Here is a 23,221-nt window from a genome sequence, read left to right as displayed (position 1 = left end):
CTTCTGGAAGGTTGCATGCTATAATCCTGAAGGATACTTGTTTAACTTGCTTAAGTTTAAATTGCAAGAAGCGGCTGGACTGTGCCCAACTTGAAGCAGTTGATAAGGACCGGAATATACAATACTCCATTGCAGGGAAGCTGGGGAAAATGTACTCCTTCCTGAGCCCTGAAGGCAGTGTTGATTGACAACTGGACCTGTCTTAGCTCAAAGCTACTGCATATGAGGCCGCAGGACTGGTTTGAGTCACGTTGAGTCAAAACCATACTGGACACTATGCACAAGGCACGCATTGCAGTCTTGAACAACCCTACAGCTGACAGGCTAAAGCAGCACTGGAGAACATCAAGGAAGAGGATAGGTTTTTAGAAAACTCAAATATCAGTATTGGTTAGCGCCCCAGCCTGTGTCCTCCGTGAGGAGGAAGCCCAACAAACCCTTGGTGAGGCCTTTAGGAGGGCCATTCAAGCAGCAAGCAGAGCCCGCAACACCACTTTCTCGCTCGGGTGGAGTCTGCCTGCGGAACCATTGCACACCACTCCTGAATGAAGTGTCTGGTGCTGGGACTCTGGTGCAACGCACAGGTCCTGGGCCTGGTGAGAGCAGGAGTGGACCTGGTGAGACGTAGGAGGGGCCCGGAGCCCCGGACAGGAGTCTAGTCCTTTTACCGCTGTTTCGGCGCTGTAGTGCCGAAATGATTTCGGCTCGTCAGAAATTTTCAGTAGCACCGAAGAGCCGACTTTAAGACGGTACCCCCCCCCCCGAACCTCAAATGTCACATTGTAGGCTCGAACCGACTTTTATTCGGCTCTAAAATAGGAGTATGAATCGGCCCTTAGTGGGTACTTGATCACCCCGGCTGGGTCGCCTGAGTGAGGGGTATGATGTTCGAGAGACCCGAAACCCTGATGACCTTGGGATACATCACTGAGGATACGTCCCAGCCCTCCAGGTGCATCCATGCAAGTCTTTTGTCTTTTTGATTTAATATTGAGAATAGGGGAGCTTATAGGCAGCTCATGAATTGACGAAGATTTGTGCAAATATATTCTTTCAAATGAGGTTTGGCCTTAAAAATACATGTGTTTTTTAATTAATTCATTTTCAAGTATTTGAATAAAGGTTGTACACGTCAGTGAAAAATTAGGGGCCTTGGACCTAAAATGACAGGCATGTATGTGTGTGTGTGTGTAAAGATTCCTATATTTGACAGTCTATGGTAGATTCCATCATTCCAATAAGTTATTATTATACCCCTGGCCGTGACTGCGGTTGATGCAACAGCTCAGCAGGTGGTGACTGTGCACCATTTTGCAGCTGCACCCAGAGCAGAAGAAGTCGAGCCCGCCCCGTTTCCATCCTCTTCCGCTCTGCTCTCTCCTCCTCCTCACCATCACTTTGTCGGCTCAACAAACATCACCATGGCGAACGTTGTCGACACCAAACTCTACGACATTCTCGGAGTGCAGCCGACGTCCACGGAAAACGAACTCAAGAAGGTAACCATTATTATTAGAAGAAAATGTATAAATGCGGAGGTTTAAAAGCCACCCACACAACGCTCACACACAACCAGGAAATGCTAGCCTTATGCTAGCCTATAATGCTAACCGCAAACAAATGGCCGATCTACAAGCTCACAAGGCGTCGCGGATGCGACACCTTGTGAGCTTGTAGGTCTGCATTTGTTTGGCCGGTGCGTCATACCGCCGTACGACGAAATTATTAGCTCCCCGGCTTTAGCTAGTTAGCTTAGTTTAGCACCGCTAAAAGGCTCGTTTTAAAGTTCTTTCCCGTTTTTCTCTCCCCCGAGGAGAATGGCGTCATTCTCAACAGAAAAGGGTGCCCATGTGACGCGTGACGGCATCACATGACGACATTCTTATCGCTGGGAAATTTGGTTGATTTATTTCCGTCGGGCTGAAAATTAAGAGTCTCGTGCGACTTAACGAATTTCACTGGCCTTGTCCTTCCTACTGTAGCTGTAGGTAACGGTTAGCTATCTGGCTAGCTACTGGACCGATTGAAATGATAGCCTCAGGGTGTCCGAGAATGTAATCACGTCATTAAAAATTAATGTAGGTCCAAATAAGGCCTTATAAATGTCTTAAAGACAACTTAACAAATTCACGTTCAAGGGACTTAGAAATTATACTACTGACATGACTGTCAGGTCTCAGTGTGTTTTGGTTGTTTTGGAGGAAAACAAAATTATGCGTTTGTCATATTCGTTTGAAGTGAATTTGAACTTCCTTTTTTTTTAATGAACGATATTATGTTAACATATTGATGACATTGATAACGTTTGCTTGTTATCCTGTGTCAAGCTAATGCTAGCCGGCTAGTCCTCATGTTAGCATGGGGGTCATCTTCAGCTTACAGTATCACTGTAACTGCATTTCCTACATGTCATGTACATTAATATAATGCAATACGGTTATATTGTATGAATAACTGTATTGTACTGTATTTAAATTTTGATCGACCATATCCAATATCCATGATAAAGTAAGTGGCTGTCAAGATTACAACATTTACAACATGGCGTTTAATTGTCATAGAAATAATTGAGATCAACGATTTAAATTGTTTTTGGCATTGAACCTCCTTTTAATTAGGCTTTGTAATAAAACTTTGCGCAGGGAAGATATGAGTTAAGGGTTAAGTAATACGGTTACTTAACCCATTTAGACCTGAGGACGATTCTACAAAAACAAATGCCTTCTAAATCCTGACAGTTTTCTGAAAGACATGTTTGTTTTTATTTTATTTACTTTTTATTGAATTTTAATCAAACATACATGTAAACGAAACAATTGACAGTACATACAACAGAAACAAGACAATATACATACAATACACACAAGGGGAGATATCTGCCTCTCTTTCTTCTCTATTGATTATCATAATACATACAAGTACCTCAAACAGGTGCATCAGCTTCTACAGGTTTAACTGAATTTAAACAAAGTCCCCCCCCCCCCCCCCCCCCCAGAAGCAAAGATTTGAGTTTAAAACGCTCGCTCTGAAATAATATATATTCTAGATTTGCACCACATTTTATAGCATATACCAAATATCAGAGTTTGTAGATTCCCGTCCTGAATGGGTTAAAATGACTTAATAATTTTATACTTTATAAAGCTGATCTGCTATTTTTGGAAACTGAATGAACATTTTTCAACATGGAAATGATTATGATGACTGTGCAAAATAATTGCCATTAAAGGATTATGCAATAATTGTGACAGGCAGGCCTAGTGTAACGTAATAGAAGCTGTAACCTAGTTTAGGCTCCGTTGAAACTAAAAGCTTGATGTGCCTGTCCTTGGTGGTACATGTCATTTTGTTTGACAAAAAGCAGTTTCGACGAACGGAAAACAAGCCAAGCAAGTTCAAGAGTTGGAGTAATGTGTCTCCTTGCTGTGGACTAAAGATGAGACAGAGCAGCTCATTTTAAAGTGTTGACTTCTTGTTGTTTTTTGACCAGCGCGTTCATGTGTTTGGGCCAGCGCTGCAATGCCAAATTCGGCGACTATGTCCATTTCGTCTCAGGGTTTCCTCCGGGTGCCGTCTCTATTAATATTTACTCTAAGGGTCACATAGGTTAAGCACTTCTTAAACTATAGGCTAGTGTCCATATTCTGGTCCAACATTTGGCAAAATAGCAGATCTACAAGCTCACAACGTGTTGTGCCGTGCTGTGAGCTTGTCATGACATTTTGTTTTTAATTTGTCTGCCAACCTTGTCCTTATAACATGCCTGAATACACTACATAAGTAAGCTTGTATTGTATGATTTTCATTTACTTTTGTCTAGTTTAGTTGTCGTCTGAAGTGAGTGGTGCTGTACTGTACTACTGTACAAGCCCACCTCCCTGGCCTGTGTGTTAGGCTGTGCAACAGTGACACTTGGTGGTGAACAAACGCTATAATGCTATTTTCGTGCTTGGACAGACAGACCCAGGGACACACACAGCTGTCTATAGACCGATTCCGTAGCGGGTCTCATGGTCGCAGCCTACGTATTTCCTGTAGGCGGACTCAACGTAGCTGCGGGGGTAAAACCCTCACCAGGCGCACCTCTTCCACTACAGTGAACGGCAGAGTGACTGATGTTAGTTTGCCTCAAACTTTACTCCTTTACCTGCTTTTTTACTAACACTAACATTACAAAGATGCCCAGAACATCGAGATGAACCTGTGTAGTTTATGGCTGCTCCAACAGTAGTGGCAACATAAAAATAAAATAAAAACAGAATATAATATCCACCGCGATGGCGGAGACCAGAGCCATTGAGTAATGGTTGAGACGAAGCAGTGAAAGATACATAACGCCAGTCTTACCCAATACCAAATATTTCTGTTTTATTAACACAAGGCTGCTGTACTTTATACCTCATACTTTAAATGCTTAGTATGAGGTATAAAATACAGCAGCCTTGTGTTCATAAAACAGAAAGATTGGATATTGGGTAAGACTGAAATTATGTATCTTTCAGGACCCTTCACTGCTTTGTCTCAACCATTACTCAATGGCTCTGGTCTCAGCCACCACGGTGGATATTTTGACATTCCGTTTATATTTTATTGCCACTACTGTTGGAGCAGCCATAAACTACACAGGTTCATCTCGATGTTCTGGGCATCTTTGTAATGTTAGTGTTAGTAAAAAAGCAGGTAAAGGAGTAAAGTTTGAGGCAAACTAACATCAGTCACTCTGCCGTTCACTGTAGTGGAAGAGGTGCGCCTGGTGAGGGTTTTACCCCCGCAGCTACGTCGAGTCCGCCTACAGGAAATACGTAGGCTGCGACCATGAGACCCGCTACGGAATCGGTCTATACTCTATAGGAGTGGTTGCACCACTCAAAAACATTTCGTCTGTTTAGATTAACATCTGTTTTTTCTCTCCCAGGCATACCGTAAACTGGCAAAAGAATATCACCCTGACAAAAACCCAAATGCTGGTGACAAGGTAATCATACATTTACCATATGACATTTTTTCTTTTTTTTTAAGATTTATTTATTGATAATGCAGATATTAACAACGAGTTACAGAATCATGATTTTTAAACAAGACAAGACAAACTTAAAGGTATATTCAGTGATTTCACTCAAAAAACCTTAGGTTTCGTTTTTGGCTGTGGGACCCAGCCTTTCGTCCAATCAGGATAGAGAGTCAAAAACGAAACCTAAGGTTTTTTGACCCCCAGGGGTTAACTGGGGACAGGGAGGAACTCCTTATATGGTCAGCACACTCTATAGTAGGGAGGATTATCACAACAAAACAAAAAAATAAGTGATATTTGAATTAAGTGAAATCACTGAATATACCTTTAAAAAAGAAAAGACAAAAAACAGTAAAAACAAACCCCCCCCCCACCCCAACCCCAGAAAGGAAAACTACACAGCTCTCATTACTCTGTATTGTACACAACACCTATTGACAGCAACAACTCGGATAAATACATGAAAATAACAATATAAATAAATAAACTCAAACTAAATCAACCCAGAGGAGATATTGAAGGTAGAACCTCAAAGAACCTGCCCCATATCTTTTCAAAAGTAGCAGGCCTTCTTCTTACATTGTACAGTATCTTTTCAGGGGTACAGTATGATGAAAGCTCATTCAGCCAGTGTCTCTGTGAAGGTGATTTTTCAGATTTCCAATTAACCAAGATGATTTTCTTCGCAGCTGTACTGGCGAGTAACACAAAGTATGCTTTGTTGAAATTTGTGTTGATCAATGTAACGTCACCCAGTAACCAAATTCTTGGATCATGTGGTATTTCAACCTCTATGATATCAGAGACCGTAGACAAGATGAACTTCCAATAATCAATTAAAAGTGGGCAGTTCCATAACATATGTAATAGGCAGCCTTCTGTTATCTTACATCTTTGGCACATAGGGGAAATGCTTCTATCAATCTTGTGTAACCTGAGCGGAGTAAAGTAAGTTCTGTGAAAAATGTTAAATTGCATCTGTCTATGTTTGGTGGAAACCAGAACCCTCTGAGCTCTCTCTAAAATTATCTCCCAATCCACATCATCATAGGTGCATCCCAAGTCTGTCTCCCATTTATGTTTAATGTTCAATGTATTGTAAATTGGTAAATTATTGTTTAGAATACCATATATGGAGGAAGTTAATCCTTTAGTTGAGGTGATAAGGGTACAAAACATGTGATCCTCCAGGGGGGATTTTTCTGGGATATTCGGGAAATCTATAGATTTTGCTTGAATCCAATGTCTAATTTGAAGATATTTAAAGAGGTCATGGTTACGTAAATTAAACTTGGCTGATAATTGTTGAAAGTTTGATACATTATTGCTGTATAAATCACCCACAGTCCTGATTCCATTATTAACCCATCTCTGCAATACTCAGCTATGGGGTAAGGAATATTAGGGTTTTCCCATAATGGGGTCTTTCTCATTAGAGATGTATCTATCCCCAATAATTTATGAGATTCCTGCCATGCTTCAAAAGCGCTCAAGATAATAGGATTTTTAGTAAGCAAAGAGAGGTTCTTCTTCGTACCCAAAAAAGGTATGATTTTCAGGGGAGTTAGGCCCAGGTCTAGTTGTTCTATACGTAGCCACCTAACCTCACCAATCTCAGGGTGCAACCATATCCATAAAGGACAGAATTGCGAGGCCAAATAGTAACATCTAAAATTAGGGAGATTAAGGCCACCCTTATTGTAAGGGGCTTGGAGCGTACTTAATTTGACCCGCGGCGTTTTGCTCTGACATAAAAAGGAGGAAATAATTGTGTTAAGATCTTTAAAAAACCTTTTAGTTATAGAGAATGGGATGCATTGAAATAGATAAATATATTTTGGTAACACTATCATCTTAACTGTATTCACTCTTCCAATTAGAGACAAAGGCAAACCAGACCACCTTAAAGTGTCGGACTTAGTCTTCTCCATAAGAATTAAGTAATTGTCTTTAATTACCTTATCCCGCTCTTTTCTGATATTAACTCCCAGATACTTTAACCCGCTAGGACATATTTTCAAAGGATCGATAAGATCCCCTACATTCAAATCTGCCATATGACATTTCTAGTCCTAATTCCTCTAAACTCCCGGTAGCTTGTTTTCATTTTAAGCTTTTCACAATTTTCAAAATACTTAGATGAAAGCTAATCACTGAAAGCTCTACAAAGCACACTGACGGAGTAGGCTAATAAGAAATAAAAGCATGTGTCGCAATAAATGCATGTAACTATGGACTCATGACATTTCAGAAAATCTCCTGGGGAATGAGCTGGTCATGTGTACCCTAGCATGTGACAAGTGACATGAAATGATCACAGACGTCTTAAAGCTCTGCTTCTGGAATCAGAGCCCTCTTGAAACCCACTGTGGTCCATCATTAAAAAGGTTCCAATCAGTAAAAAGATTCCCCTCCGTCCACTTCAATGTTAACCGAAAAATTAAACCCATTGTTTTTCTCTGATTCTTTTCCCAAATTGAGGTTTTTGCTCATAACTAAAGCGTCGCTGCCTTATGGTTACTATATTCATGTTTCGGGTTACATATCAAGGCTAAAATAGGCTTGCTGAATTAAATTCCGGTGCAGGGGTCGTGCATTTGGGGTCTTCAATATAAAACAATCAATTCTGTGAGTAAATTAGTTGAGGACAGTGGCACAGTGGCTGATGAAGTTTCAGACCCTGTGTACAGTGTACACATAGTAACACTGTGTTTAGATAGATAGGCTAATTTATATTTGTTGGTTAAAACAATGTTTTTCATTAAAAAGGTTGATGCATTATATTGTGATAGTACATGTTTCAGTCCAAGGACTCCTTAACTGAAGGAGAGCTGAAGCTACATATAGAGGGTATGCACATGACATCATCATACCTGGAAGTTATGTGGGAACGCCCACTTAGTGGCAAAAAACTACTTTCTGGCCTTGACAGCCCATTCATCCAAACAGAAAGGTCCTGTCTGATTGCTTTAAACAATGTTAAACTCACCAACATTGCAGCTGTTCGAAAAGCTTGAATTATCCTTTTTCTATCTGCAAAGTTTTTGTTTCATAAAAATCCACCATAGAAATGAGCTACTTTCTGTCAAGAAATGCCCTGCATTTGATTTTCTCAGAGTTAGGAAGTGCTTGTTTTCAATAACACAACATTTTGCTGCCTCCTGCACTGTGACATTTAGAAACCGGTGATACGCAGGACGGTTGAATGATTTCCAATGAGCGCTTCCAACACTCCATGCTGCTCAATGTTTTGCCACTAAGTCTAGATGAGAGGAGCGTGTCCTGATGGGAAAAGCATCCATGTGCATACTCTATAGTATAAAGGTGTTGCAGATTTCATAGACTTGTTTGACAACACTATCATTGTGTACTGTAAACTGTTGTGTTGGATTCATGTTAATGTGTATTTTCAGACCACTTATGGCCCCCCCATCCCTTGTCCGAGGTAGATCTGCTATTTCCGGCTAATGCGAAAATTGGGGTGCTAGGGTTCAAGTGCTTCATGTAAAAAAAAAAAAAAAATCCTATCACAATGATTCCCCCCCCCCCCCCCCCCTGTAGTAAGTGACACTGAAGAAATCTTGTTAGTCCTGTTGAGTTCACTCTCCTGATTGGATGAAAGTGGTATTCCCAGTCCCCACCTGAAAATCCATGTTCTGTTTAAATTAGAGCTGGAGAGGCAGCTCTAATTCACTGCTACTGAACACTAGCTACTAACAAAATATCAGTTGCTGCACCTATAAGTTTGTCCTCTCTCTGCTCTTCTCCTCTTCAAACCTCCAGTTCAAAGAGATCAGTTTTGCCTATGAGGTTCTGACCAATCCGGAGAAGAAGGAGCTATATGACCGCTACGGAGAGCAAGGCCTCCGGGAAGGAGGGGGGGGTGGAGCGGGGATGGACGACATCTTCTCCCACATCTTTGGAGGCGGCCTGTTTGGTTTCATGGGAGGCCAGGGCCGCGGTGCACGTAACGGAGGCCGAAGGCGAGGAGAAGACATGGTCCATCCACTGAAGTAAGGCTTGGGCTCAGCATTTTCTCTTTTGGAATTGTATTATCATTTCCATGGATTCAAGTTTTCAGTCGCCACAACTGATTCAGTCATTTTGATTACATGGAAGCCAGCATGGTGTTCTATGTTAACATGGCACACACTGACTCTACAATCTCATGATGCCTGTGATAGTTTTTATTTTAGACTGTGTCGCCTAGCCTGGAATTCAGACTGATGCGCCCTGTTCGGCAGATTTTCTTTTTCTCACTTAACTTGGTCTTGAAATCATTTCCAAATGGTGCGATCCGCACCCAGGAGCCGCCGCTTCTGATTGGTCTATGGTGTGGGCTGGGACAGAACCTTCCAATGTTAATTTCGAGTCACTTCCTGACTTGCCTATGTATTGATGAGGTTTGGAAATCTGGCTAGGTGTCACCTGGACTGTAAGCAAAATGTCAATGTTTTATTTGTCTTGTTGCGAACGCAATCAGCACTAACTATAGCTAAATTCCAATACCGCAACTTTCACACTCGCTCACTCTCCTCGCGTCCTCCACTCGCTCCTCGGCTCCGCCCCCAGCGAGGAGGAGAGGAGGAGGAGAGGATTCTATGCGAGGACAGAGTGGTGGTCGAATTTTCCTCTGGAATCGGAATGTACTACGCTGTCATTTCAAAGCGACGGCACAATCCGCGATCACTAATGACGTGTATCAATTCAATTCAATTCAAAGGGCTTTATTGGCATGGGAAAACATACGTTGCCAAAGCAAAAGTGGTGTCACACAGCTGGATCACTGGAACTCCGAAGTCCGAACAGAGCCGTACAGTGCAGAATAGACAATTCATCATTTTGTACATGTAACCGAGGGTCCGAGGCCAATGTGTATGTATTGGTAACATGTGCAAGCAAGGCTATTTATTCCTGAAATAGTGAATAAGCGCCAGGATGCGCACACGTATAAATCACCCCCCCCCCCCCCCCCTCCTCCGACAGTCAGTCCTCCTCCGCGGTCTTTGCAAATAACGGACACTATAACAGGAATTAGGTATAGTCTCTCTGACTTACATATTCAGTTCAGTCCACATATAAATAAATAAATTTTTCATTTTTGTCACCGTCATTCATAGCAGTCTGTGCATTCAGGCATGCACAGAGATAAATTAACTATAGCTTTTGAGGTGCGCACAATATAGCCAGCCTAATTTATATATCCTACTTTTATTATGCATATTATTTATGCAATAAAGCCAGTGGCTTGTTGTGGTCCTTTCACTTTCACATAAGTAGGCTAGATAGGCTACTTTATCATTCTGAAGCTCTATTCATTCAGCGAAAATGTGTCTCTTCAACAAACAGTTGAACAGTGCGTGCATGTGTGTGTGTTGGCCGTTGGGTCGGCGACTTCAGCCAGTCAGCCGGCCGGCAGCTAGTGGATGGGGGGGGGGTGCACAGTATCGGGTTTCATCAGTGTTTTCTGTGCCACATGTGGAGGAGGCGGACTTATGTCACTGGAGAAGGAAAAAAAACATGTACACGTGATGCGGAAATCCGCTGCGAGGAGACAAAATACCCCACCGAGCCTGCACCTGATGTACACTCGCTCTATGCGGTCTCGGAGAGCTCACTCGGCTCCTCCACTCGACTCTCCTCTCCTCCTCGATGGAGCGCTTTAACAATCGGAACGTTAACCATTTCCGGGTCACGCTGGAATGACCCCGAGTGACCGAGTGGGAGTGAGCGAGTGTTCGAGATTTTGGGTATTGGAATTTAGCTTATGAGACCCAGCAGATCATGTCTGTGTGTCTGTGTGTGTGTCTGTCCCGCTGTGACACCACCCGCCCGCCACCAGAGGGCACAGCTGTAGCACACACACACACACACACACACAGTAGAAAACTTTAAAGAATTACTAACTAAAAAGAAAAAAAAAGTACGTAATTTATTCTAATTGTTGTTATTGCAATTTACGAGCTGCGTTCGCTTCCCGCGTTTGCGCGTCTTACTTGTCTCTAAATAAGCGATTTTCCTTTCCCACCAGGGTCTCCCTAGAAGACCTCTACAATGGAAAAACAACCAAACTACAGCTTAGCAAGAATGTTCTGTGTAGCACTTGTAATGGGTAAGTTAAAATTTTAAACTTGCCCTTTTTTAGTCCTAGTTCATTATGTATTTTGATTATTGGTACTTGGCCTATTTTAGTCGTAGTTCATTACTGGTATGTATTTTGATTATATTGGTATACCGGTCATTTCTGTGTATATTTAAGTTATTGTCATATACCTGCCCTGTGCAATGTTTGCATGCAAAGCCTACAAGCCAAACAAATGTATTTTCTATTCATATGTTCCAAAATTCAATAAAAAAATTACATTTATTTGGGTGACTATATAATCGTCAAGTAATATTTCATAATCGACTCGAGAGATGTGCTATTAGTGTGTGTGTGTGTGTGTGTGTGTGTGTGTGTGTGTGATTGCAGGCAGGGGGGGAAGACGGGGGCTGTACAGAAGTGTGTGACCTGTAGGGGGCGTGGTATGCGCATCATGATCAGGCAGCTGGCTCCAGGGATGGTGCAACAGATGCAGTCTGTGTGCACAGACTGCAACGGAGAAGGTATTCCTACAAGCATGACTCACTGTGTTGAGTCATTACTACAGTATTATGATTGAGCAGATGACTCAGTGTTGAGTTACCTGTTGATATGACTCTGTGTTGAATGTATATCACAATTTAACCACTTTCAGCCAGGAGGTTTGGGCATGTCATAAGTAAAGACTTAAAAAATATTCAAAATGTCAAAATTGTTTGAAAATAACAAGCTCCAACACATGTTGCTTGTAGGTTATAAACACTGTTTGTTTGCCTTTAAAATTATTCACATAGAGCACTTTGTTTTTTGTTGGGTAGATGGAAAATATTAATTGTTAAAATACGATACGATATTACTTTATTATCAGCTTTCACTGAAATGTTGTCTTGTTACACAGTAGCCTTATGCAACACAAATGAATACATTACATACATGAAGACAAGAGCAATGATGTCCAAGGTGCTGCTTACTCCTGGCCAGATTCTACATTTAGCCTCAACATTGACTAATGAACAAGAGACTTCTGTAGTACCTTATTGAATTTTGGACATTTTTGAAGGTTATGTAGCAACTTGTATTCCCCATTCAAAACATAGCTAGTGTTTGAAGGGAAATTCCTCGTCAAACTTAGCATACTGTTATTATATGAATGCACAGTCTCAAGTGGTTGACCAACAATCTTTAGAACAAATGTCACAAGAATTCTTTGTGTTCCTGTGCAGGTGAGGTGATCAGTGAGAAGGACCGCTGTAAAAAGTGCGAGGGAAAGAAGGTGATCAAAGAGGTGAAGATTCTAGAGGTTCACGTGGACAAAGGCATGAAGCACGGACAGAAGATCACCTTCGGAGGAGAGGCCGACCAGGCACCTAGCGTGGAACCCGGTGACATCGTCCTGGTCCTGCAGGAGAAGGAACACGACGTACGTCAAGAGAAAGCCTTTACTCCACTCCACTCAAGTGTGGTCCCCAGCTAAATTAGTGATAGTTGGTAACCAAATAGACCTTTACGTGTCTGTGGGGGTCCGTGGTCTAAAAATTCAGAACCATGATCATGTAGTCCAACCTAGACACAGGATCTAAATAGAAGAGCACAGAGACCTAATACTACCACCCCAAACCGTACAGATTAGAACATTTACATTTTATTCACACAAAAGGAAAATTGCACAATAGAGCATTAACTATTTAAAGCTTTTCCACAAAATAGGTATCAGTGGGTGTTGTTACATCTATGGATAAAATGAACAGTCCTGGGCCCTAAATGGTTAGCCTGCTGGTGGTTAAGCTCATTACTATGTTCGGGAGTTGAGGTCTAATTGTTGATACATTTCATCTTGGTCCTTAATCTGGATTATTATCCAAGTTGGAGTCTGATAGTTTGTAATATGCAGTCTGAACACAAGGCTAAGGAATGTGATTCAAACACTTTTATAAACATCTATTTCTATGGGTTAAGACTGCATAAAAGAAATTGCGACAAATTGTATTTGGGGCAAACGAGGCCTAATGTATTCATTCATTCTTTTTGGGTTGGTCTCTTTTGTGCAGACATTCAGACGAGAGGCTAACGACATTCACATGACCCATAAGATTGGCCTGGTTGAGGCGCTGTGTGGCTTCCAGTTCACCTTGAAGCACTTGGACAGCAGACAGATCGTCGTCAAGTACCCTGCTGGCAAAATCATCCAGCCAGGTTAGTCTTTTCGTGTTTACAGCCTAGTTCCGTGATGATGGAAGACACTGGTCTGAAGCTCCCAGAAGCAATTTTATTTAAGGATACAACAATGTTTCGACCTGTGTGGGTGGGTCTTCGTCAGGTATATTCGTCTTACCTACCTGTCTTACCCTTAGAGTATATATTAGTAGAGACGGCACCAGATTTCTCCTCCCATCCACTTGCATTAAAGGAGAATTTCATGCTAAAAGGCTTTCTTCCCTTTATTTGTAGTTGTTACGTCCCCAACAAAGAGGTCCAGGTGTTATTTTGTGCAAAAGCTCCTTATTGTCTATTTCCCCTACCATAAGCCTTAAATGAATTGAAACAAAAAAACACCTGGACCTCTTTGGTGGGGACGTAACAACTACAAAGAAAGGTAAGAAAGCATTCTAGCATGGAATTCTCCTTTAAGTTGCTCAAAAGCGCATGAGGCGATTTCACTCCTCCTTCCGGGTAGGAACAGAGTGCATTCTGGGATGGATTGGGCTAAATCGTGAACGTGCTAGCCGTTGACTATCATTGCACGTGTTCACGTATGAAACAGCGTTTGTGTCATGAACGTGCACAATGATGGTCAACTTGATGGGCCTTGGCCCCAAGCTGCAATACCAATCTCGGCCACTATGTCCATTTCGCCTCAATGTTTCCTCCGGGTGCTGTCTTTATTAAAGGTATATTCAGTGATTTCACTCAAAAAACCTTAGGTTACGTTTTTGGCTGTGGGACCCAGCCTTTCGTCCAATCAGGATAGAGTCAAAAACGAAACCTAAGGTTTTTTGACCCCCATGGGTTAACTGGGGACAGGGAGGAACTCCTTATATGGCCAGCACACTCTATAGTAGGGAGGATTATCACAACAAAACAAAAAAATAAGTGATATTTGAATTAAGTGAAATCACTGAATATACCTTTAATATATACTCTAAGGTCTTACCTAGCTGTTTCCTGTGCCGACTGCCTTCCTTCATCATTGTATCAATTTTTTTTTGAGCACCTGTAGAATTATTTTAAGATGTGCGTGCTTCCCCCTTGGACTTTATTTACAGCCTAGTTAAGACCACAGATTTGCAACGAGGCCAAGCCATCAGATTTATGCTTCGGTGTATGCCGGTGGTGTCGTATTTTGAAAAGAACCATGCTGGTTCAGGCCAGGGAGGACATTGGATTTGGTCCACTGTTTAATTGTGATGCACTGTGTTGTCCAGGTTCAGTGAGGGTGGTGCGAGGCGAAGGCATGCCACAGTACCGCAATCCCTTTGAAAAGGGAGACCTGTACATCAAGTTTGACGTCCAGTTCCCTGAAAACAACTGGATCAGTCCTGAGAAACTCACGGTAAGACCCCGCGTGTTGGCACTGATTTGCATATATTATATGTATAACATTGGGTCTACTGTAAGACACACTAATATATCAAACTGTGAATAAATACTGTTAAAACTATTGCAGTTAATTAGCAGTAGAATTCTGTGACAGTTATGGGAACAAAGCTGAAAACAATTTGGCCTTGTTGGCTAAGGCTCTATGTTGGCGGCAAATGTCTGTTAAGCACGTAAACAAGCTGTCATCAGTGACAGTTTTCAGCCTGATGCAGGGCTCCTAACATCAGCAAGATGATTAGTCTGAAAAACATTTTCGGTATAAAATAAACTCGGCTGGGTAAAAAAAGGTTAATATTGGGCTATTCACCAAATCCACGGTTCAGTTTTTTCTTTGTTTACGGGGTGGCCATAGCTGAGTGGTTAGTGAGCCTGCCTCCCTCCCTGGTTGTCCCAGGTTTGAGTCCAGGCCAGCAATGTGTCTGTGTCCCTGAGCAAGACTCGTAACCCCTCATTTCTCCCTGAGCGCCGTAGAATGGCTGCTCACTGCTCCTAGTTGTTGGATGGGTGGATGATTAAATGGACAAATTTCATGTATGTGCAAATATACAGTGACAAAAAAACACCCCAAGGAGTGGGCGCTTTCTAAATTGGTTTTATTTTTCCAAAAGCGGGAATTCTGCAATCATATTATCAAAAGTATTCTGTGGCTCTTGCGTCACACCACCCTAGGGTGCTACAGAACCTGCTTTGAGAAACCCTGCTCTACAGAAGGTCTCAAGGGAGGTGGCCAAAGAACAACATGAAAGATGACTGTTGTGAGGGAGTTGTAGCAGACATGAGATAAAACGGTGTTCCATAGACAATAAGTCTGTTCTAGTTGTGTGTGTGACCTTGACACAGAATGTAGTCCCAAGACAAACCGTCCGCAATTAGACAAAGGATTTCTTTGTCTGCACAGGGTAACATCCTAAGCATCATATCCAGGCCGTGACTACTAACTTTCACTTTCGCCTGATAACCAGACGAATCTGCCAGCGCAAAAATATATGTCCTTGGCGTCTGGCCATGTCAGGTTACTCCTCACTGACCTCCCGGCATTGCTCGCTGAAGCCGGCAACTCTTGTGTAGCACAAATTAAACCAAATTGGCCTTGAAAGAGAGAACCAGGGTGTTGTAATTGTATAATAGGCGTGAAGTTCACGTACCAGCCACAAACCGGGTCTGGAAACTGTTCCAAATGTGATGGAACCTATTTCCTCAATCCTGGATCTGGTTCCTCCGAGCGTTGAACGACCTGTGATTTTTGTCTTTCCTTTTAGGAGTTGGAGGACCTTCTCCCCTCGCGGTCTGAGACGCCCATCATCACGGGTGACACGGAGGAGGTTGACCTGCAGGACTACGACAGCAGCCAGGGCTCCAGCAGCGGACGCAGAGAGGCATACAACGACAGCTCCGACGAAGAGGGAGGAGGAGGCCACCACGGACCCGGTGTGCAGTGTGCACACCAATAGTCCTTCATACAAACACATGGCCGCAAGCAACCTGGATGCCATCTGCATAAATGTTGGAATACGCTCCATTGACGGCCCATTCATATGACAGATATGACCACAATAAACTCACCAATATTGCACCAAAGAGAGAATCTCAGTTGCAGAAACCTGCTCATAATATGACAATGGTGGGCACGGTCTTAACACGGACATAGAGGACAATCCAAGCTGTCCGTACAGGACTACAGTGCAATATTGGTGAGTTTATAGTCGTTTAATACAATCCGACTTTTCTGTTCCATGATTTAGCTGTCAGTGGAGGCATATTGCAATTGAAATGCAGATATGATCGTTTCTTGCGGATAATTCATATATACGCACACTGAACTCCTGCCCTACTTCAGGGGAAATGTATGTATACGAGTTTCACTGCAGTGTAATAAGCGGGATCAGAAAGCCCCAGGTCACAATGCTGAGGACTAATAGCCGGATTTATACTTAGTTGTGTGTCGGTGTAGCGCAGAGAACATAACTGGGATACAAGCTCACAAACTGGTCGCAGTGCGATATTTCGTGAGCTTTTAATTTGGGTCACGTTTGGTGATCTGGGTTTAGGAGAACGGACATATTGAAATTGATTCAGATGGATTTAGATTTTTTTTTTTCTACCAGATGCTTGTGAAACACCATGCTGTGGTAAACCTGTTAAAGTTTACACTCTTTGAGACTAAAACTAAGAAAATCTAAATCTTTTACAAAATGTCTTGAATGCAGTGAAACTTGCAGGCCTTTTCTCGTCCAGTTCTGACCACTTTAGATTATCAGGTCATGAGTAATTGGGGACTCTGTACCTACTGTGTTATTAATAATAATAATTATTACATTTCCTTATCTGATTCTGGCTGTTCTCATCTATGCGCTTTCCATCTCGCCCTGCGGTCAAATCCACATCACATTTAGGAATACGGGCATTTTCTTGTTTGACATTTTGTATTTTGTTTGCGCAGTATTTACACAAAATTTAAAACGAAAAAAAAGCAAACTAAAAAGTGTGTGCAGACATTCAGTTGTGTGATGTGTACCAGGCAGAACACAAGGAGAGAGAAAAAAACAAAACAATTTTAGGCTGTTTGTGTCTCTTTGATGCTTTACCTTTTTTCGTTTCTTTGTAGGTTTTTACCTTTATCTTTTTCCTTTCTATATATTTTAAGTTCAAACTGAACAATGGATATTATTGTGTATAATATGATGGAACTCCTGATTGTCATTAAGCTTTATCAGCTGCTGTTATTCAAAGTGGTGTGATTCTTTTGGAATAAAACAAAATACAATTCAAATGACAAACGTTACTTGTGCCTGTCTGTAAGACCAGTTGAAAGTTGAAGATTGCATTTGATCAATGTTTTTTTCTTGACCACAGTTAGATGGCAGATTATTTGATTTCTATTGTAGGTAGCTAGATTCTTAGTTTACCTTGGATCCTAGTTTCCAGAGGATCGGTGCCTCTGTCTCTATTCTATGCATTTGTAGACTTTGAATAGTCTAAATGCCTACATTGATGATTGATGCACGTCCTTTCCAAGGCCTCTAGGTGGTGCCCTGGCACAAATCAAAAGTGTCACTGGTTTGAAGTGTCCTGTGAAATCACAGATTTATTTTCTTGTCGCTGGGTTCCCAGATTGGCTTGCCGTTGACTTGCACAACAGGTTAATGTTTTTGAAACATTTGTGTACCTACTAACTACCCCCTTTACTGAGGTTAGAAATAGGGTAAGGCCTAGAGTAATTTTGGGAATAAGGTTAGGTTTTGGCATGGTTTAATCAGATTACGTTTAGGAATACCAACATATGGCGACTGTTCTGAGGGAAAAAAGGTTGAAGACCCCTATGCCCTAACAAAGGGTTTATTGTGGGCAGTGTATCAGTGAATGGACTCTTATGTGCAATCTCCAGTGCTAGGCTTACGTGGCCTCTTTCAGGTGAGCTACAGTATCAGCTATCAGGAGGGTAAACTCTGTACAAGTGACCTTCAGTATCCACTATTCCATTTATGGTCAAAAGAAGGGAAACTAGAAAACGTGCCCTTCTGGGCACAGGTCTCCACCAGGAGGACAGGAGAGTGTGTGATGTTTGGCAAAATGTTTAGGAGTAATTTTAACATGTTTGTGTGTGTGTGTGTGTGTGAGACGCAACTTGGCCTGTTGTAGCGCCACCATGAGGCTGATTTGAAAACTGTCAAGTGGCATTTCTTCTTCATAATAAGCCATTAAAGTTTTGAATGCAGGACTTGAGTATTGATTTGCTACACTGTGTGGTATTTCTGAAAGTAAAAGAAAACATCTGTAAGTTTCTCTGTATATTTATTCATCTTTTTCACTGTATGGTTTCACCATACTGTATGTGTGTGGGTGATTCATTCATGCCTTGTTTAGCCTAGTGTATAATCTGTATTATAACATTAGAGCATCAAAAAGAGCTGATCTACAAGCATCTATATTATATTAGGGGTGGGACGATATTCGATACGATATTGATACCTAGGGTGCCGATTTGATCTATATTGCGTTTCGAAGTTACTTTGCTTTTATTATAGGCCTATACTTTGCGATTCCATTTTTATATTGTGGCATTAAAAATTGCGCTATATCCATGAATCACTTCTTTTTTTGCCCACAGCTAATTTATATGGCACCTTTTTTACCCAAAAGCTTTACACCGTCCGACGGCCAATGGAATCGACGCAAATTAAGGCACCAATCTGCTCAAGAGAGCAAATGAATCCATTCTGGGCGGGAACCCCTGTTGGTGTTTTAAGGATTATGTTGTAGTATAGCTATTGAAAAATAGCAGATCTACAAGCTTGTAGGTCTGCTATTTTTGAAAAATCGTGAAAATGTGCCTCAAATCTTTGAATATTATTCTATCAGAACTAACATTTTTAACTCAAATCTTTGTTTCTGGGGGGGGGGGGGGGTCCCTGGAACAACATATTTCCAGATGTGGGTCGGCGGTCAATTTCATATATTTTTGGGGGTCCTTGGCATGAGAACGAAAACATGGGGTTTTTCTCAGAAAACTGTCATGATTTAGAAGACATTTGTAGAATCGTTCCCAGGTCAAAATGGGTTAAACGAGGGTTAAGTGTCTGGCTCAATTAAGGATCACCTCGACAGTGGGGGAGTCCCACAGGGATGGAACTGTGAACCTTACCGTTTCCCAGGCGACCACTCTACCTCCTAGAGCCTCTGCCATGCATGCTTGTCCCTCACTATCAACTGAACACATTCCCTGTGAAGTTCCCTTTGAAACCTTTCCTTTGCTGTCAAAATGGCTGACCTGACATCAATAATAATAACAAAAAAGAAGAAAAAAAATAAAGAAGTTGATTCACACTGAAGACAATGATGTATTTTTTTCCCCTTCTCAGGTTGCAGCATTTATATTTGGTGCTTTGGTGATTTAATTATTGCTTAAAATAGTCCATGGGCTCAGACCAGGATTTTCACTAGTGAGGGACATTCAAGGTGGCAAATGTTTTATTTTATTTAAAAGGTCTATATCCATAGATAATATTTCAACATGATAGCAGTTCCCAAGTGATAGCTTAGTTGCTGTTATCAGCCTTCAAAGACACCAACTATGGATTCACAGAATGAAAAATCGCCTAACAGTTTTTTGAACAAAACATGCCATATATGGAGCGTGTCTTGAGTGTGTATAGGGTTTCATTAGGTCAGATCAACATAATGGAATGTCAGAACGGGTCAGCTCCATATATGGAGATCTAAGGGTGGCAGCGGGGGCAGTGTCTTTACAGGGTTTGGTGAGGTCTGGCCATAATATGGAGCGTATCTTGAGTGTACAGGGTTTGATGAGGTCAGATCAACATATGGAATGTCAGAACAGGTCAGCTCCATATGTGGAGGTCTAATGGTGGTAGTATATGCCTTGTTGTGGTAGGGACATTATACTGTATGTGTCTATTTCCAGGCTCCATCATCAAGCCAGTTACAGTTATTAAAATCGAGTGACAGACATAATCATAACACCAGAATTGCAAGCCTCTGTCATTTATCACTCCCTGCTCCAAAAACGAACCTCCTTAAACAAACAGTTATGTATCGATCAATATAATTTTGGAACATGTTACCACCTCACATTAATATAACACAACCTAAATTATCTTTCAAATATGCTTTTTAAGGAACACTTGCTACAGCTGACCACATGACCATAATGTTATTCTCATTATGTTGCAATTAATTTTATAGAATAAATTGTTATTATGTATTTTCATGAATTTACCTTTGTTGAATGTATTTGTAATTACCGTATGTATTTTTTGTATGTATTTTATATGGACCCCAGGAAGACTAGCTGTCGCCACGGCGTCAGCTAATGGGGATCCATTCAATAAACAATAAACAATAAACTATCTTCTATCTGTGTTGGGTCCAAGCTTATCGGTATTCCAGTGATCATGCAGTAGGCCTACATCCGTTGTGTCTGCTTCAAGTGTTTGCCATTCATAAGGTAGAGCTGCAATCAAATCACAGTAGGCCTACAAGTACAGTAGGTCTACAGTGAAAAGTATTTTTGGTGAGATGCGAAAATACTTTTCGCTGTGCTGTGCTGTGCTGTGCTGTGCTGTGCTGTACTGTACTGTACTGTACATTGACAATACATTGAATCTCATCTCATCTCAAATGCAAAGCACGAAGACCTAGCTGTCAAAGGCTTCTCAAATGCCAGGATTGAGTTATATGCTGACCAGACAGGGATATCCGGGTGTGGTACAGTGGTGGAGGTAGGACTGCTGTTTCCTCAGATCTTTCAGAGGGCAACTGGTCATTTCAATAAGTAGTGACTGCTAAGCCCTCACGGACATCTTTCTAGGAACCCCAAGAGGGTGACATCTGTCTGACATCGGTCATCTGTTGACATTTTTGTCTAATAAAATAGGCCTGTTCTGTTCTTTAGCTACATATAAATGTCTATTTGTATGTCTCTAAATGTTTTGATGAATTGAACAATGTAAAAAACAATGAACAAATTGTAAACAAGTGTGATGCTTAATTGGGTCGTCCACTCACAGTTAACAGTCTTTGTATTGAGTTTGTGCTTAAAATGTACTGTAAATTCTACAAACTGTTAATAAATATTTCAATCAATCAATCAAAAAAAGCCTATTCATTTAATCAAACTGCATTAACTATAACAGAGATACTACTAACCAAGCTATCCATGTCAACATGCTCTATAGGAGTCTCAATAACAGGTATAAGTAACGTTTAATGTTTAGTAATGTTTAATGTAGCAGAAGAGGCCATTCATTGAACAGAGTTTTGCACAATGTTAACATCCCAGATCGATTGAAATATGAATCTACTGTGCTGTGCTACACCATGATATATTAAGAGTACAATAACATTCCATTGTGAATAAAAACGTATTAACCACAGTGTAATGCTAAAGGTTTCATCACAGGGCTGTCTGCTTCATGTAATATCATTAAAAGTGTTGTTGGTGACAGTTATATGAGTTGGAAGCATTAAGACCCATTTTAACCCTCAATGGCTTCCTTTCTGACAAATAACGTTATTGTAAAAAAAAAATTCACGCGTTCATATGTAGCTATTTTGCATTAGAAGCGGATGGGACCAATTAAGGGACCCGGATGTAACGTAAGAGGACTACAATAGATTCGCGGTTAAATCTCGCGGGCGTGGCCTCACACCGGAAGGAAGTGCCGCCGCCCTCAAATACGGAAGAGACGCGTGGAGGTAGGTTTGGTCAGTGTTTGTTTGGAACGTGCCACGTCACCATCGCGGGTCCGTCTTCGGAGCAAGTAAGTGATTAAATGTTATTTAATACTTAACGCTGTTGTTGTTTGTGTGTTCAAACGTCTATCACTTGAAGTTACTTGTTATGATGTTTATAAATGATGTTTGTACGAAACTGTAAAACAGTGTTTCAGTAGCCGAATGGTTAGTGTCGAAGGTTTATAAACAACTATGCCCGGCCTCAATGTTTACTAACCGTCGACAGTACCCACTCGACTACCGAAACACGGCTTTAAAGAGTAGTATTTACATATCTAAACACAACAAGTAACTTCAAAAGTGATAACATGTTTGAGCCACGGACCACCATTTCACATTAATAGACTCTCACAATGGTGGTCAGTGGCTCAAATGGGTCTGAGAGACTAGATGGCCTCAAATGTTGGTCCGTGGCTCAAACGCTGAATAAATAATCGACTAGAGGTGAGAAGAGTATTGTCTGGTAGGTAAAAGGACAAACATTCTGTGAAAATTGGCACGAAGCAACAAACATTCTTTGAAATTGGTGGGAAACGATCCCGGGCACTCATGTTAACAAAGCTCAGTCACTAACCACTATCGCTATGCTACAATCAGCATTATATAATCCAAGGATCAAAAGTAGCAATCTTCTACATTCTCTAATTGTGTAGTTTTTTGGAAATTAAGCAGATGCTTAACAACAATTGAACTATTGAGAGTGTAAAGGTCTACTATTGGGGTCAATTTGGTTACCTAAATTAAATTGCTCTGTATTGTGACAGTAATCATTGCTATAGAGTGTGTGTTCAGTAACAGTGTTAAATAGCTCTATAGTGTGACAGTAATCATTGCTATAGTGTGTGTTCAGTAACAGTGTTAAATAGCTCTATAGTGTGACAGTAATCATTGCTATAGTGTGTGTTCAGTAACAGTGTTAAATAGCTCTATAGTGTGACAGTAATCATTGCTATAGTGTGTGTTCAGTAACAGTGTTAAATAGCTCTATAGTGTGACAGTAATCATTGCTATAGTGTGTGTTCAGTAACAGTGTTAAATAGCTCTATAGTGTGACAGTAATCATTGCTATAGTGTGTTCAGTAACAGTGTTAAATAGCTCTATATTGTGACAAAATCATTGCTATAGTGTTTGTTCAGTAACAGAGGTCTCCCGGTCTCTCCAGTTTTTTGTTAAACACAGTCCCATAGTCACAGTACCTCCCATTCACTCCCACTCAGTCCTATTCACTCCCATTCAGTCACATAGTAACAGTACATCCCATTCAGTCCCATTCACT

The 23,221-nt window shown here is 41.3% G+C and overlaps 1 protein-coding gene across 1 annotated transcript; it reads left to right on the top strand.

Moving 5' to 3' along the window:
- Window positions 1-1,372: 1,372 nt before the first annotated feature.
- dnaja2a (DnaJ heat shock protein family (Hsp40) member A2a) lies at window positions 1,373-17,467 on the top strand. The gene is made up of 9 exons (XM_083759171.1): window positions 1,373-1,499; window positions 4,916-4,975; window positions 8,795-9,024; window positions 11,043-11,123; window positions 11,484-11,617; window positions 12,317-12,513; window positions 13,142-13,286; window positions 14,516-14,643; window positions 15,950-17,467. The coding sequence occupies exons 1-9, from the start codon at window positions 1,422-1,424 to the stop codon at window positions 16,139-16,141; spliced, it is 1,245 nt and encodes a 414-aa protein (XP_083615297.1). The 5' UTR covers window positions 1,373-1,421; the 3' UTR covers window positions 16,142-17,467.
- Window positions 17,468-23,221: the final 5,754 nt, after the last annotated feature.

The sequence above is a fragment of the Protomyctophum parallelum genome, assembly GCF_964188405.1.
Source record: "Protomyctophum parallelum genome assembly, chromosome: 2".
Classification (NCBI taxonomy): Eukaryota; Metazoa; Chordata; class Actinopteri; order Myctophiformes; family Myctophidae; genus Protomyctophum; species Protomyctophum parallelum.
This window is presented reverse-complemented; position numbering and strand designations above follow the sequence as displayed.

Coding starts and splice junctions, on each gene's coding strand:
- dnaja2a (XM_083759171.1), top strand. CDS start 1,422: ATGGCGAACGTTGTCGACACCAAACTCTACGACATTCTCGGAGTGCAG. Junction 4,976..8,794: donor ACCCAAATGCTGGTGACAAG/GTAATCATACAT, acceptor TCAAACCTCCAG/TTCAAAGAGATCAGTTTTGC. Junction 9,025..11,042: donor GACATGGTCCATCCACTGAA/GTAAGGCTTGGG, acceptor CTTTCCCACCAG/GGTCTCCCTAGAAGACCTCT.